The 16270-nt window shown below is 40.2% G+C and overlaps 1 protein-coding gene across 1 annotated transcript in view; it reads left to right on the plus strand.

The window, feature by feature from the left end:
- Nucleotides 1-10795, plus strand: part of LOC307264813 (transmembrane protein 132C) — a gene marked incomplete at both ends in the record, with an annotated part of 146620 nt that extends 135825 nt beyond the window's left edge. The window contains 10 exons of the mRNA XM_080046325.1: nucleotides 1748-1811; nucleotides 2288-2419; nucleotides 2895-2972; nucleotides 5566-5628; nucleotides 6163-6291; nucleotides 7881-8009; nucleotides 8534-8784; nucleotides 9316-9585; nucleotides 10078-10298; nucleotides 10419-10795. Of these exons, the coding sequence (XP_079902451.1) occupies nucleotides 1748-1811; nucleotides 2288-2419; nucleotides 2895-2972; nucleotides 5566-5628; nucleotides 6163-6291; nucleotides 7881-8009; nucleotides 8534-8784; nucleotides 9316-9585; nucleotides 10078-10298; nucleotides 10419-10795 (1714 nt within the window). The remainder of the gene's footprint in view (nucleotides 1-1747; nucleotides 1812-2287; nucleotides 2420-2894; nucleotides 2973-5565; nucleotides 5629-6162; nucleotides 6292-7880; nucleotides 8010-8533; nucleotides 8785-9315; nucleotides 9586-10077; nucleotides 10299-10418) is intronic.
- Nucleotides 10796-16270: the final 5475 nt, after the last annotated feature.

Here is a 16270-nt window from a genome sequence, read left to right on the forward strand (position 1 = left end):
TTTTCTCTTTGCCTGCATGCTTCTGTGCCTCTGTTTGTGCATTTGTGTTGTGCGGTTATGTGGGTATGCCTGTGAGTGTATGTGCATGTGACATTTGTGTCTGTGTGCTGCTTTTATTTCCCATCTTGCTGCCCTTCCATTCTGTTCTGCTGGGCCTATTTTTTCAATTTCGCCAATTTCTCAGTGCTCAGAAAGCCACCATCCTGGGTGCACACACACACACACACACACACACACACACACACACACACACACACACACACACACACACACATACACAGGCACGCAACAGAGACACTGGAAAATGGAAAGAGAATTCCTGTAATATTACCTGGGTATCACACTCCGATATGACACATAGGTATTGCTGTGAACATGTATGTGTGTTCTTGTGTGAATGTATGATCCAGTTTGGGCCTGCCTGCATGTGGTATTGTGTAGATATTACACAGAGGGAGGAAAAGAATAAAGAATGCATTTCTTTGTGTGTCTGTATATGAGAGACAGAGAGAGATCATCTACTTGGGAGCCAGCGAGCAAGGTTTTCTGTTTTAAAACTGATAGTGTATTCAAAGCATTCCCTGACTCATTGATTTCTTTATTTAGGGGATCATTTAGGGTCCTCTGCTATGGTGAAAAAGTAATAAATCATATGATAGCCATATTTTAACATTGTATGTAGGCTATATACAGTACATTTATTGTATCCTGCTTCATGTGGATGAAATAGAAAAGATGGCAAAACACCACAAAGATGACATGCACAGATTAATTAAGATTCCAATGCAGATTTCTATTGCAAATTGGACAAGTACTGTTGTGCTTTTTATACATCAACATTACTATATAATAACGGTTATAAAGATGTTCAAAGAATACAGAGTGGTAAAACATGTCAAAAACATGTAATCTATAGTTTTACAGCACTCAGTATAACATGCTGTCCCCAGCATCATCAGGCCAACATGACATATATAGTGGGTTGACATCTGCATGGCCATGATACACATTTTTGTTTTGCTCTTGACAGAGCCAAGCAGAAGCATATGAAAATTAAACTGCAGCCGTACAGTAATTGGTCCCTGAGGACTCCAAATTACAATAGCTAAAGGAAACTGTTTCCTTTAATGCTTATTGCTAATCAAAAAACCGAGGTGAAGTTAGTTTGAAGTTGGATATTCAAAATAGGTTCATCAGCAACGTCTTCTCGTCTCCAACCACTAACTTCACCGCTGTGTGGGACGACAGAACCTTCAAGGGCAGATCCTGCACATATTATACCGTTTTACACTGGGAGTTGCCTTGTGATCATCATTGTTTTAGACATCAAGAACATTTGTGAAGTTTCAGATTACAGATTTAACTGCTTAATTTAAGATACCAATTTAGATCTATTTTGGGTTGAGTGGCTCCATTCACACGGGAATTTCAGTTATTTATTTTTTCACAATAGTTAAATAGTTAACAGCTTATTTTGTTTACATAAAAGCTCACTCATAGACGGCAGTATTACCAAAACATGGAGCACAAATCCATCCACATTTGAAACAATGTGTTCACCCAGGCTTTCCAGGACACGCGCATTGTAATTGTGAAAGGCCTTTTCTTTGACTTAACCTGGAGAAGATATTTTACAGTAGAGTACCTGGAACTTTAGTGTAGCGTATCAAAATGGTGTTTAATTACCAGCTAATCTCACCCTCTGTTCTCTCTCTTTCTCCCTCTCATTTATCTCCTTCCTTCTCAGACCTACGAGAGACAGTGAAGATGATGAGGATGATGAGAAGAAGGGCAAAGGCTGCACCCTACAGGTATTATTTGATTGGTTAATATATCACCCTTTAAAAGATAAGTTATTTAATTCCTGTCAATATCCATGAGGGTGAGAGCTGTGCCACAACAAATTGAGAATGCAACATGACTCAATCTATCTAAGATTTTCCCTAGCTAACACACTGACATGACCGTCAATTGTGCAGTTAAAGGTGCTCCGAAGAACTGTCACTTTGTTTTAATTATTGCACCCCCTTTGGACATAAGCGGTAGTGTTTCTACTATGCCAGCTGTAGTTCCTGGGTAAGCTTACCCATGACAAAAGCATTAAGACTTAACTTATCTAAAAATAGCATTCTTTACACTGATGGTCTCATTTATTCTTTACACTTTATGGTCTACATGTTATTTATGTTAATCGGAGGAAAAATTGAACTGTTTCAGAAATATTGAAAAGTTCCTCTTAGCACCTTTAAGCATTAGAGTCTTATTTGAACTTTCTCTGACCTTTCAGTACCAGTACGCCTTGGTGCGGGTCCTCACCCATTTTGTGGCAGAACCCTCAGACCCAGGAGGAGAGATGGTGTACATGTTAGGTGCCGACTGGCAAGCTGATATCACTCATTTGGTCCTGGACCAGCTAAAGGTGGGTTCAACACAAATACTCGCATGTACCCACATGATAACCACATCTTCCTTGAAGCAATATCTCAACATTTTGGAAATATTATTGTGCTTTCCAGGAGGTAGATAAGAAAATCAATACCACTTAAACGTGTCTGTACAGTCACTTTATTGAAAGCATATTGCTTGAGACATACTGTTTAAAGCATGTTAATGGGCCAGCTTTAGAGGGGCTAAATGCTACATGTAGCCTTGTGATCTCCCCACACTAAATCTAACTCCAACGCAGAACCATGTGGTATACATTTTCTGATCCAACAATTTTTCACAACTTGTTGAAATTCCATTAACTCGTTCCTGTTCATACTTATGTTTGTCAGTTAAAAAATTGTATGCACTTCTTCTCCAGGATATATGTACAAAAGCCTAATAGATGAGTTCTGAACAAATACAATATACTTGTAGTGGTGCCTGACAGCTGTTTCGTTGCTTCATAGGTAGAAGATCCTCGCATCGCTAGACTGATAGATGGACGAGTGTTGATCGGTCGGGACCTGGGGATCACCACTATACAGGTTTTTTTTTTTTTTTTTTTAAGAACTTTTTTAGGTGGTATTATTGTACCAAATCTCAAAAGTCAACCATTCTCCTCATGGGATCCATCCTGAGAATGAACTATAAAAAAAATCTTTTTCACCTTTATTCAAAAAGTTTAGAAACTGGGAGTTGAACACACACACACACACACACACACACACACACACACACACACACACACACAGTACAAAGTGTACCAGAGTTTTAAGTTTTAGATTCAGTAAACTTGAACGACCTTTGCATTCACAATGCATTTTCACTTGTCAGGCAACAAGTGTAGATAAAGACGTCGGAAATAATGGATGATTATGTGAAGCGCACTGCAATTTAGCAAACGCAGAATGTGGCCGTAAGCACTCCGACGATGCAAACATTATCCTCTCTTTCTTCCACTCTTCGTGCTCGTTTTCTAAGCCTGCCTACTAGCTCGTTACACAATTAGCCACAATTAACTGTCGGATTTGGCCCTGACATCTCAGTGTGATGTTCCGCAATTACACACACACACACACACACACACACACACACACACACACACACACACACACACACACACACACACACACACACACACAATTCATGTTGGCAGAAAGTGAACACACTCACACACTTGCTGAATTACAATAAGCCGGCCCATTGTGTGCAAATGTGACGGTGTAGGACGTCCTGTGGCTTACTGTCTACTGTCTACCATTGCTGTTTTACTCTCATACAGCAGACCCGAGGCAAAACCACCAACTATGTAACAGCCATTTTCAACACAGTTTAGCTTTTTGGGTTGAATGAAAAAAATATAAAAATGATATCCTATTATGTAACATCTCAACATTTCGGAGGAAGGGTCGCATCTCATAACGAGCACTTAAGTGCTGTCAAGAGTGTGCTGTGCTGTGTTTGTGTGTGTGTGTGTGTGTGTGTGTGTTTGTGTGTGTTTGAAGTGGATTGGCGGTGAGTTCAGTGCAGCTGTGTATGTGTGTTTGTGTGTGTGTGTGGTTATTTGGGGATTTAGAGGAACAGCTGAGTGTGTTTGCATCCGTTCAACTGGGGACTGCTGCGTACGTGCACACACACACACACACACACACACACACACACACACTCACACACACACGCGTGCAGACAGCTGTGCTCTGTTTGGGGCGCCAAAAGAGAGAATTTACCCAGTGTTCCCAATCGAGATGCCAGAGTCGACAGCCGTCATTTGATAGTCTGACATTTCAATTTTTACCCCTCCAGCTCCATCTCCCCGAGTCTGGCCCCCTCTCTCTCTCTCCTCCCCCCTGTCTCTCGCCCGAGTCTCTCTTTCTCGCCCTCCTGTTCTCTGCCTGCCTTGAAGAGCAATCCCAGAGCCGTCAATCATTGCATTTTGTTACCTCGCTGAGGGTGGGATTGAGTTTGACGCGCCAGACACGTTCGCTGAGAGATTTTCTTTGTACACCAATCAGATCTGCCTGTCCTTCTGTCGCCGGGCGGAGTAGTACACTACAAGACGCGGCTCCCAATCTCTATCACTGTCTGTCTAGCTGCTCCCTCTCTCCCCATCTGCACCTCAATCTCTCCCACGCTTCCTTTTTCTGGCCCCCTCTCACTTTCTGTCCTCTCCTATTTGTCATTGTCTCTCTCTCTCTCCCTTTGACACCCAGTCCATTTATTTTTCCCTCACTCGCTCGCTCACCGTTTCCTTGCTTACACTCTCTCTCCTCACTGTTCATTCACTCTCTTGTAGGTCTTTGGTCTTGGCCTTGTGCTTTGTTAAGTAGTAACAAAGTAGTCTTAGTTGAATGCTGACACAAGTGTGTGTGTGTGTGTGGTGTGTGTGTGTGTGTATGTGTGTGTTTTTGTGTGTGTGTGTGTGTGTGTGTGTGTGTGTGTGTGTGTGTGTGTGTGTTTCCGGTGCATTAGAGAGTGTTTCATTGTGTCAGAGTCAGAGATGTGAAATAACAAACGCAGCGTTTCCAAAGCAGCGGACATGAAATACTAGCACTTTAACAGACACTGCCAGTTCATGTAACTTAAAGCACTGTGCTGTGTCACCAGTCTCACTTCTCCTCTCTCACTACACTGTCAACTGGAAGGCAGTAATAACTGAGACAACAACAATAGCTCTTTATTGCACCTGGCTCCTGTACTGTCTCCCAGAGTTTCCTATATCACACCTGTACCTCATAATGTCCTCTACTTGATGCAGCATGATCCAGAGGATTTGGTCGTTGCTGTTTATTATTTTGCAATGTGACAGAAGCTGTCCTATCGCCTGTCAAACAACAAGCTTGACAGTACTGGGATGTGTTTGCAGGCTCGCTAAAATAATGTTGTTTTTAAATGGTGGTTTAGGATTTTTTCCCCGGTAACACCAACACACGATGGGTGTTGTACAGGAAATGTAAAGCTGTCATGAAGTGCAAATTCTAAAAGGTGGCATTTAGGAAGTCACATTTAATTAAAATAGCTTGGGGGAATTTCTGCAACTCTATTAGAAGAGTTTAATTTCAGGTTGAGATCTCATTTTTAATTTGAACGTAAATGTCATGTTAAACTAGTTCCCGTGCTTTGTTTGATCTTTCCTTGCAGGTTCTGTCCCCACTGTCTGACTCTATCCTGGCAGAGAAGACTGTGACCGTGTTGGATGACAAGGTACAAATCATGTTGCTGTAAACTTTATTTTGCTTGGGTTTGGTGTTCTGTTAATGAATGTAGCAGGTCACTGGTGATACAATAGTAGAGTACTGTGCTGAATAGCCTAAAAGTGAAAGGAGACAGCATTCAAAGTGTCTAAAACAGCACATGTTTATAAGGGCAGTCATTGTGGATGTAGAACCTAAATTATATATGCACATTATGTACTGTACATTACAATATCAGGCCATGGTATGGTTTAACAAAGCATACGAAAGGTAATGTCATTTGTTAGCCTTTATAAGTGTATCCGTAAAGGTTCATTTAAGACTTACTTTTTTCCTCTCTTTAGTTCAATATCTTAGAAATGTCAATAGTAAATATCGAAAGCTTCTATATGCCCATTTTATTTTGCCACTTTACTATAAATCTGTTTCATCTGTCTAATTTTCCCATCAGAGTTCATCATAATTTTATCATACAAACACTTACAAGTCAAGCTTCTCCATTGGATGCTTCTGTGTCACCTATAGTATCCTCTCCTTTGTGTAGGTCACCATCACGGACATGGGAGTTCAGCTAGTAGCATCTCTGTCCCTCACTATGACTGCCAGTCCTGGAAATTACCAGGCTATACAGCTCACCACCACAGCTAGCGACCTGTTACACACACCTAAACAGGTAGGAGATACACATTCACACACTGACACAGATCAAATTAACTCCATTTCTCAATTAAGATATCATGTCCTCCCAGGGTTACTTTCATAAGATTGTTCAGACTGTATGAATCATATGATTAACATGCTCATGTGTTGGTGCATGTGACACATACACACACACACACACACACACACACACACACACACACACACACACACACACACACACACACACACACACACACACACACACACACACACACACTGTTCCCTTCTCTACAGTAGTACCCCCAAGGTTTTAATCATACAAGTTAAACAGTAATCATGTGCTGTGAGCATCATATCGCTGCTATCTCTCTCACAATCAGTTTCCAATTAAGAGTGCGTAACTTGCAGGCTATAACACTACTTAGGTTTGGTTACAGCCACCTAAGGGTCTACAAAAGAAAATACTGTATACAGTTAGACACTTACAATTTAAACTACATTTGTCTTAGATGCGTTCAATAAAATTGTAATGAAATGCACTTTTTCTATTTCTCTACTTTTGCTCACTTATATTACATAACAACACACTATCTCAATATAAAAGATGAACACGCTCACCTCCACATGCAAACTATACTGCAAAGCTACAATCTTGCAAGCTAGTTTTGACTCTTCGATCACATTGCCAAGGGTTATTTTATCACACTATCTCACGTTACCTAATTTTCTCCTCTCCCTTAAGAGAATATCACACGTTAATTTCCATCCGAGGGCTAATTGGAATAGAGGGAGCTCATTACAATGAAAATACCAGTCTGATCTGGCATTTTATTCAAATATTAATTTAATTTTTAATCTGCCTGGTAACGCAACTGTGAAAAACAGTATAAGAAAAAGAAGACCAGAGGGAGAGAGGGGGAGGCAAGGAAAAGTAGCGTGAGGGGAAGAGATAAAGTGTTGTTCCTCACTTTAGAGCCTAATTACTTTTGTAGCGTCTTTATTTTTCTTTCTGTTTTGAGCGCACACAAATTTAAACAGAAGGTTTTTATCAAGGGAAATTAGGGAGGCAGGATCACTAGGAGACAAACACAGAAAATACATTATTTGCCGAACTCTTTTTATTTATCAAATAGCTGCTGCAGGAAGAAGATTGTTGATGAAAAACAATTTTTCTTCCAAGTGCCTGTCCTCGCGGTAATGCAAGAGACAGAGACTGGAGAGAGTCAAGGGGGCGAAGTGGTTAGGTTTCAATTATCCATGTTTACATGTTCAAGTATTTGTGCGCCTGGGTGGGTGGATGGCTGGGACTGTAGACGTCTCTCTGCGAGTCTCGCTGCAAGAGTAAAAACATCCTTTTATTTTTCATTCTGTTGGAGATGCAAACATTGAATCATTCAAATAACATATTATACACTGTGAAATTACAAAGCCCGACACCAATGGATATATCCTATCTCCATCTCCATCGCATATACTCCTAGTAAAGCAGGTTTAAAAAAGAAAAGATCAACAGGCCCATTTCTGTGGCAAAATAAATGTCCAAACCACTTTTTAATTAATTATGTCTTAATTAAAGGTACCATATTCTTATACTATAGTCTGTTTCTCGTTCTTTTTCAGGAAGCAGTGATCAGTGCGTGGATCCAGTACAGTGACGGCTCGGTGACACCACTCGACGTCTATGATCCCAAAGACTTCCTCCTCACAGCTGTGTCATTTGACGAGAGTGTCGTCTCCATAACCAATCAGGTACTGGCTGTTACACATTTCCTGACCAATGGTTTACATTTGTGTCAACTATAACATACACTTTATAAAGAAGCTAAAGGAATAGTTCAACATGTTTGTATTTGGAATTGGCTCAAGGAAGGCAACAGAAACCGTTCCCATAACTGTGCATGCATTTTTTGATTTAAAAATTAGCAAAGGGTGCTCATCCAGGTTAGCTTAGCTCAAACACTGGTATTGAAGGGGAGCAGGTCAAAAGACTAACTTGACAACATCACAAAATGTTTCTGTTTGCTTGTGCCTGTATGCATTTCTATTCTACTCTATTCAAAAATGCACGCACAGTTACAGGAACGCTTTCTGTGGCCTTTTCTTGAATGCAAAGTAAGGCAAAAAGCGAAACATTTGGAAACATTTTGAACCATTCCTTTAATAATAAGTATTTGCAGGTTTTGCAAAAGTAACTATATAGTGTCCAAAGAACAACATGACCGAATTTAAGTCCTTCGTTAACTTAACTTAAACTTGTCTCTATTTTCTTTCAGGAACAACACTGGCCAATCGTAGTGGCGGAGGGCGACGGACAGGGATCTATGGTTCGTGTAGAGATGGTCATCTCTGAGACGTGCCAGAAATCCAAAAGGAAAAGTGTGCTAGCGTCTGGAGTGGGAAATGTCATGGTGAAGTTTGGAGCAAAGAGTGAAGAGAAAGGCGTGATGGGGGGAGGAGGAGGACAGGAGGGCGGAGGAGGGATGGACAACAGCACCACCGAACAAAGGACCAAGGACGGACGAGAGTGGACTTCCAACAGTGCAGCAGTGGATCGAGAGGAAGGAGCCATGAGGAAGGTGAGAGGGAAAAATGGATACATTTGCAATACCATTACTGGATCATTTAACTCTGCTCTTGTTTAAAATGTGTGAAGAAGAGGACAGCAACAGTCCAGTGTCATACATGAACAGTAAAACACTGCAATTCTTTAAAATCCAGATTCCTCAATAATCACAATGCTTTAATCTCCAATTGAACAAATAACTGAAATAGTCTATTTCATTGTGAAGAAAAGTACTGTTGGTCAAATGCATTATGAATACCTTAAGGTGGAGTCAGGGATTCCGGAGAATGCTTGTTGACAAAATTACTTAATTAATTAATCAGTGAATATCCCAACAATCCACATCCTGTTTGTATTAACGTGAATGTAAAAAGGTGGTGAAATGTATCAATGAAAATGAGCACGAAAACAAAAACTAGGAATTAATTTTTATCGGAGTATATATTTCTATAACTATCTATGTGTTCTTTTCCATTGCACACATCAGGTTAGCACAACGACCAAGAGCACAGTAACCCAGCGTGCTTCGGGGGCCAAAGCAGCCAGTGGAGGCAGCAGCAGCAGTCGAGGCGGAGGCCCGAGCCAGGCCGGAGACTACGGCAGCGTCCCAGCACAGGTGGTGGTACCAGGCACCGGGGACAGTGAGCTGACCCAGACCACCAGAGGACTATCGGACCTGGAGATTGGAATGTACGCCCTGCTGGGTGTATTCTGTCTGGCAATACTGGTCTTCCTCATCAACTGTGTCAGTTTCGCTTTCAGGTACAACATTGTGTAAGGAATCTGCTGTTTTTTTAACTATTTCATAGAGACTCAGCAATAAATGTGTATTGGTCAATTATATCATAAGACATCTATCCATTCACATCACAGTTGGGACATCTATGTGTGATCCACCATTAGAACCTGAAGACACCAGCACCTGACATTGGTGGCCAATGGGTTTATTGGCAAAATCTGATTATGTTAAATCATTTATTCAACATATATTACATACAATTAAACTATGTAACCTTGTAATGAACTGACAAGGAACATATTTTTTAACATTCACTTTGGAGTGTAGTCTTATTTCTTTTCTTTTCAACGTTGAACACATCATTTAATTTCTAAAACTATTCATCTGCATTCATTGTTTTACTATGTTAGTTTCTACTGTCTAAATAGAGGATTCACTTATCAATATTAAAAAAGCAGCACATCCTTTAAATTGAACTTGTTAAAAGCTGTACTTTTATTGTCCTTCATCTGCAGATACCGTCACAAGCAGGTGCCCGTGCTGGAAGCAGGAGGCAACATGAATCACGCCCACGACTGGGTGTGGCTTGGCAACGAGGCCGACCTCCTGGCCGAGCACTCTGACCAATGCCAGGGCTCGCTGACCGACGAGTGCACCACCATCATCGACCGCACCGAGGGAGGCTACGAGGAGAGCAAGTACCTGCTGAACGGAGCTGGAAACACCTTGGTGATGGGTGTGGGGCCGGGCATGGGGCCAGGCATGGGGCCGGGCATGGGACCAGGCATGGGGCCAGGCATGGGGCCAGGCATGGGGCCAGGCATGGGGCCAGGCATGGGGCCAGGCATGGGGCCAGGCATGGGGCCAGGCATGGGCACCATCAGTGGGAGTGGAGGCGCTGTTGGACACCGGGGCGTCACCCACGGACAAACCTTGCCCAGGTCTGTTCCAGAGCCGCATCAGTGCCTTTCAGCTATCACCACCGTGGGCAAAAATTGCTCTGGCCAAGCCGAGCATCTAAATAATTCAACGGCCAAGCGCAAACGCGTCCAGTTCACGTCTTACGCCACAGTGCTGCCCAATGATAATTCAGGAGGGGTTGGCCCCTACGCCAACTCCTCTGTCCTGGTGACCAATGGGAACGAGGATGACATCAAGTGGGTGTGCCAGGATATGGACCTGGGTCAGTCTGAAATCAGAACCTACATGGAGAGACTACAAGACAATCTGTGACTGACAAACAGAGGGGCAGAGTGCAGGAGAGGGCGGATGGACAATGGGTACAATTCACCTGTAATGCCTTTGCAATGGATGAAGGGAGGGAGAATAGGAGGAATATGAAACCAGGGAAGGGAACACAAAGTGTGGCGGTGATGTCAGACAGTGTAGGGGATGCTTATTTTTAGCTCCCCTTATCCTATTGAAAGCATAGTGTCATCACACTAGCTCATACTGAAATCAATGGTAGCAAACAAAGAACATTTTAAAGTTTGTTTTATATTATTTATTGTGAAAATATTGTATAAAAATCAAGAGTAAGTCACTATTGGGTATGAATGTTTGTTTTTTCATAATACCACTTAACAATTGTGCTATACAGTCAATTCAGGGTATGTTATTGGACAAACAATATTCCAGCCACTATACACTAACAATGAGGATGGCACGAAAATAATTTCCGACATATTTTTTACTCATTTGGTATATTACCATCATCTAGTTTTACTATACAAACCTGTCACTCACCAGCCAAGTCTACTGAAAGATGACATTATGAATCAGTGGTTATGATTACTGAAGAACAGGTGCGCATCAAACATACAATGTGTCTGTTTTTGTTCTATCATGTGACCCATTTGCTTTTGGCATTGCTCATTAGTCAAATGTAACATGTACAAATATATATATATATATTCCAAGTGCGCAAGTATAAATTCAGGATCTTGCTATTTCCTCAACCAACAGAATGTTTCAAGAGTAGGGAAAACGGTACGTCACACGAAAGGATTGAATCCGAGACAGAGGCATTTTAAACTTGCACAATTCCAAAAACGGGAAAGGACATCAGCCATAATTGAGGCGTACTTCCTGTTTCCTGAAACCTCCCAGCCAATGACAAGCTTTCTTCTTCTGTTTAGAACCAATCCCGCTGTCATCCCTTGCCCCTCTTCTCCTCTCTGACCGGACAGCACTTGGAACTTTTTGAACTGAATTTCACAGTGGAATACTGTGAAATACTGTCTGTAAACTAAAGGGAGACTGACTGATGTGTCTCATATAAAAAAAGGAGGCTGCTTGGGCTTTGTGAAGCCCTGACCGAACACTTGATGATGAGGAATATTTCAAACAGACAACCATGTAGGCAACAAGACAGACCAGAGTCCCTACATTGTTATACATGGAGCAAACAGGATACAGAGAAGAATGACATTACAATGCAAATGGAAATGTGAGTGACATTCTTGAATAGGTTACGGTTCATGAAACATGTTCTTGCTGAACATAATTATATATTGTTTCCCCATTTGTTTGTCCTTTTTGATAAATACAAGGTTTTCATTTCCTTGTTACGTTTTTCCTTATTTAGGAAATATTAATGGTAGCTTTTTATTTTGAGAGATATGTTTAGATTGTAAGGAAAATATTTATTTAAATTTAAATGAACATTTGAGAGGGTGAGGAAAGAAAGAAAGAAAGAAAGAAAGAAAGAAAGAAAGAAAGAAAGAAAGAAAGAAAGAAAGAAAGAAAGAAAGAAAGAAAGAAAGAAAGAAAGAAAGAAAGAAAGAAAGAAAGAAAGAAAGAAAGAAAGAAAGAAAGAAAGAAAGAAAGAAAGGGGCAAAGACTGAAAACAATAAACGTGCTGGTGATGGATAGCACACGAGAGAATGGAAGGATTTGAAACAGGCAGAGGGTTGCCTCACCTTCGTTAAGCTCAGGTGACGAGTCATGAAGAACCGACATAAAATAAAAATGGAGAACGGTAGGATTGTTAAGATTGCAATATTTATTTATAAATGTGTTTCTTGAGAGTACACTGTATGTTGTAGATAAATAAACATGCTTCAAAGTGCTTGTGAATAAGACTGCAGGTCACTAGCTGACAACATGGTGATATTTTGTACATTTTACAGTGCAAATATGGTACACAATACTATAATACCGCCACAATGTGAAAGTGATCTTATTGGTTCCCTTTTTCTAAAGATGTTCCTGTCTTTGTTTGAAGTATTTAATGAGTTCTTGTCTTTGTACAGGGTAGGAATCAGTTTACCTCCATCACCAGATGTAGAAATGGAGATGAATTCATTGTGCATCACTCACTCTAAATTGCTTGATTTTGATCGGTCAAAGGGGATGGATATCATAATGAATACCAGACCATATGTTAGGGATGTTTGGCGTGTCCAAAGAATAACAAAGGCAGAATCCGGATTAGGACGTCTACTATTTTCAGTCATCTGTTGAACACGATACATAATAAAAATGAAAACATGAAATCACACAGGCTAAATCAACAGGTCTGAAGGAGAACAAACAGAGCAAGTACAGAGAGTGTGTATTAGGGCAAAGATCACAGACCTGAACTGTCTCCAAAATGGGCAAAATGGGCTGCATAGCCTCCGCCAAAGCAATAGATATATTTGACTGTTGTTGGCGATGATGATACTGTATGTTCTGGACAACACATTACTGTATACTGCCTGCTCAAATGTAGCCACAAGTCTGCTGTGATGAGAAAAGATCAGACCAACAGGACCATGTTCAAAAGTAACGTACTGTATGGTTGCAGTGCTCTCCGATGAATAAAACATTTTGACTTTTAACATGCTAGAACTGTGAGTTTAATCATTCTTAATCATACTGGCTGTGACACCAATTCTACCTATTGTATAATTTTAAAACTTTATGGATGTCCATTGAAACACACTTAATCTAAGGTTATTTTAGGGGGGGGCACTTGTTATTTTCATTTTCATTTCATTTAACTTTTATTTATCCTCGAGAGACCAATTGAGGGGTGACCCTCATTTTCAATGACGTCGAGTCAAAACAAATTCAAAACAACAATACAAACAAAATATTCAATGCAAAAACATCAAATACACAACAAGTGAAGAGAAGAAAAAACAAAACGATTGAAACATTTACAGAGTGGGGAAGAGAGGCAGCAATTAAAAGGCATACAGTACAATATAGTCTAATTAAAACAGTTACAAGTAGAGTTTGGCAGATCCAAGATAGTCTGTTTAAATTGGCCAAAGGATATGAATGTATTTAGTTTAATTTTTAGCTGTAAGTTGTTCCAGGAGTCAGGTGCACTGAAGCTAAAAGCTGTCTTTTCCCAGCTCAGATTTGATACCAGTGAAAGACAAATTGTCTGCATGTAGCCATTGTGGAAGGACTGTCTGTCATTTACCGAATGCTTGCCAAACTCCGGAGTTCAAGTCATTTTTTTAAATGCATCAAGATTTGGCTTTCTCATTTTTGGAAGAGGTTACACAGAACAGGCCATGATAATTGTTGATTTCAACTACTGGTTTGAGTTCATTCATGCTAAATTGCACCTATTATATTTGACATGTTCCTCTCGGAGGCTAATGGTTGCCTCATATTTTCTGGTAAACCGTCTCCTATACAGAATGCAAGCATTATAAGCATTAGCAAATATTAGTCAATGCAGATAGGACAAGTAAGTGGTCCCAAGGGACAGAATTATTTTCAACATGATGCGGCACAGTAGCATTGCATTTCATCCTATGTTAATCTAATGATACTTGTGGGGGGAGGTTTAACATGAACATTAGCCTGATGAGGGATGCCTTTTCACTGGAGGATTTCTGTTCTTTACGTTGTCACTCTTGTTAGGATTTGCATATACTGTATGGTGCTGCATTATTTTTGGAGGGAATTTTCTGAGGATTTTTTTTTTTTCTTTTTTCATTATCAGCCACTGTAGACGTCCCCCTCTCAAACACTGCCTTGCACTAACACTCAAGTGAAGTGACTACACTACCTTAAAACCACATTAGTGACATGCATCTCTCAGTCATCTCGCTTTCGGAACAATACAAGTAATATCTAATTGTGGAAATAAAGAACACATTTTCAAAAGAATGAAACAGATGATGCCAATGCACAGCAGTTGTTCAGCTAGCAAGCAAGCAGTAAAACAATGGGACCTCTACAGTGGCTACATCTGACAGTGCTGAAAAAAATCCACTACAACCACTAAAAAAACAAATACATTTGTTCTGGTAAGCAGAAGAGTTGAGTTCAGTTGCTATTACAGTAGGATGTGCACTTTGGCAACAAGATGAATGTGCCACAGGTAGACGAGGTGACAGTGGACACGAGCCCTAAAGGTGTTTTCCTTTTATTATTTTTGTTCCTGCTATTGTCATTGTTTAAACATGGTTGATGGAGGCCAATAAAGACCCATAACCAAAAACCTGTCAGCCTGTTCCTTTTTTTTATAATACTATTGTTTGATCCATTTGTGTCACAATACCAATCAACTACGGCTTCCTGCCATGACAATATGTTATTTTGATTCATAAAACAATAGAGAAAGCTCCAGTATATATATTGTTCATCATAGTGTTGGCGGTACATAAAGAATAGTTAATGGAACTTGAGCCATCAGGATTTTCCCAAGGTGACATTGTCCAAACATCGTTGCAGGTTCATTTAGAAGAGCTGTCATTTTTTAAATAATATGCGTATGTTTTTCAGACCAACATTATAAAATATAGGGAAATGCAACATACTGTAGAGCTCTAAATTAAGATACCGCCCTAAATGATCAGTTGCTGGTTTTACTATTTGAAGGTATGTTTTTGAGTTGAATCAGAATGTTTGTTTTTTATATTATAGACAACATTTCTCCTCAATTCTAAATATAAACATTGTTATTTAAAATGTAAATATATGAACAATATGAGACCTCTGCAATCCTGTTTAAGGTATCATTTCCAAACATGTACTTGGTATATGTATGCATAATATGTATGGCTTTATAGTTTACAAAAAGGTCAGGTTTGTAGCTTCTGATTGCTCATATTTGTAAACAAGAAGAGAGAACACAAAACATTTGAAATTATCTTTTTGTAAAAAAAAATTATAAACAGTGACTTTAATTAAGAATATTTGCAATTTAACTCTGTCATAAAAGAATCAGAAGACAACAGCAACTGATTTAACTGATCGGCACTCCTTCAATCAAGGAGGAGATGACAAAAATCAGCATGGTGGCAACCAATGGCTAATCACCGTCTAGCTCAGAACAATGCCTGCTGGTTATAAATTGTTTCCAACTTAAACTGATGTCAACGCATCACAGGCATTGCAATTACTTTGCATGATGGGAAATGACTTTAGTTACTTGGCTGAAAGGATCCACGTCAGCTACGATTTTCTCTTTTTTGTTTGTAGCTTCCAAAGCAGAAATGGATTGGATGGGCTCACTTTTCAAATGATAGGCCTATACCTCTAGGGACCAATTCCTTCCTTCCTAATTTTGCCTGGGCTCTAATCGGCGGGTTGCTGTGAGTTGTGTGCCACTTGGGAGGCCCAGCGGGAGTCGTAATGATAGAGAGGCATTTACATCAAAAGTTAATTAAGATAATGCTTTGTAGCCCACCGGATTACCAGGAGTAAGTGTGCAATTAGATTAGCATGATAACGTTTATATATTCCTCCATGGTCCTG

Source organism: Ammodytes marinus (assembly GCF_949987685.1).
Source record: "Ammodytes marinus genome assembly, chromosome: 2".
NCBI lineage: Eukaryota > Metazoa > Chordata > Actinopteri > Uranoscopiformes > Ammodytidae > Ammodytes > Ammodytes marinus.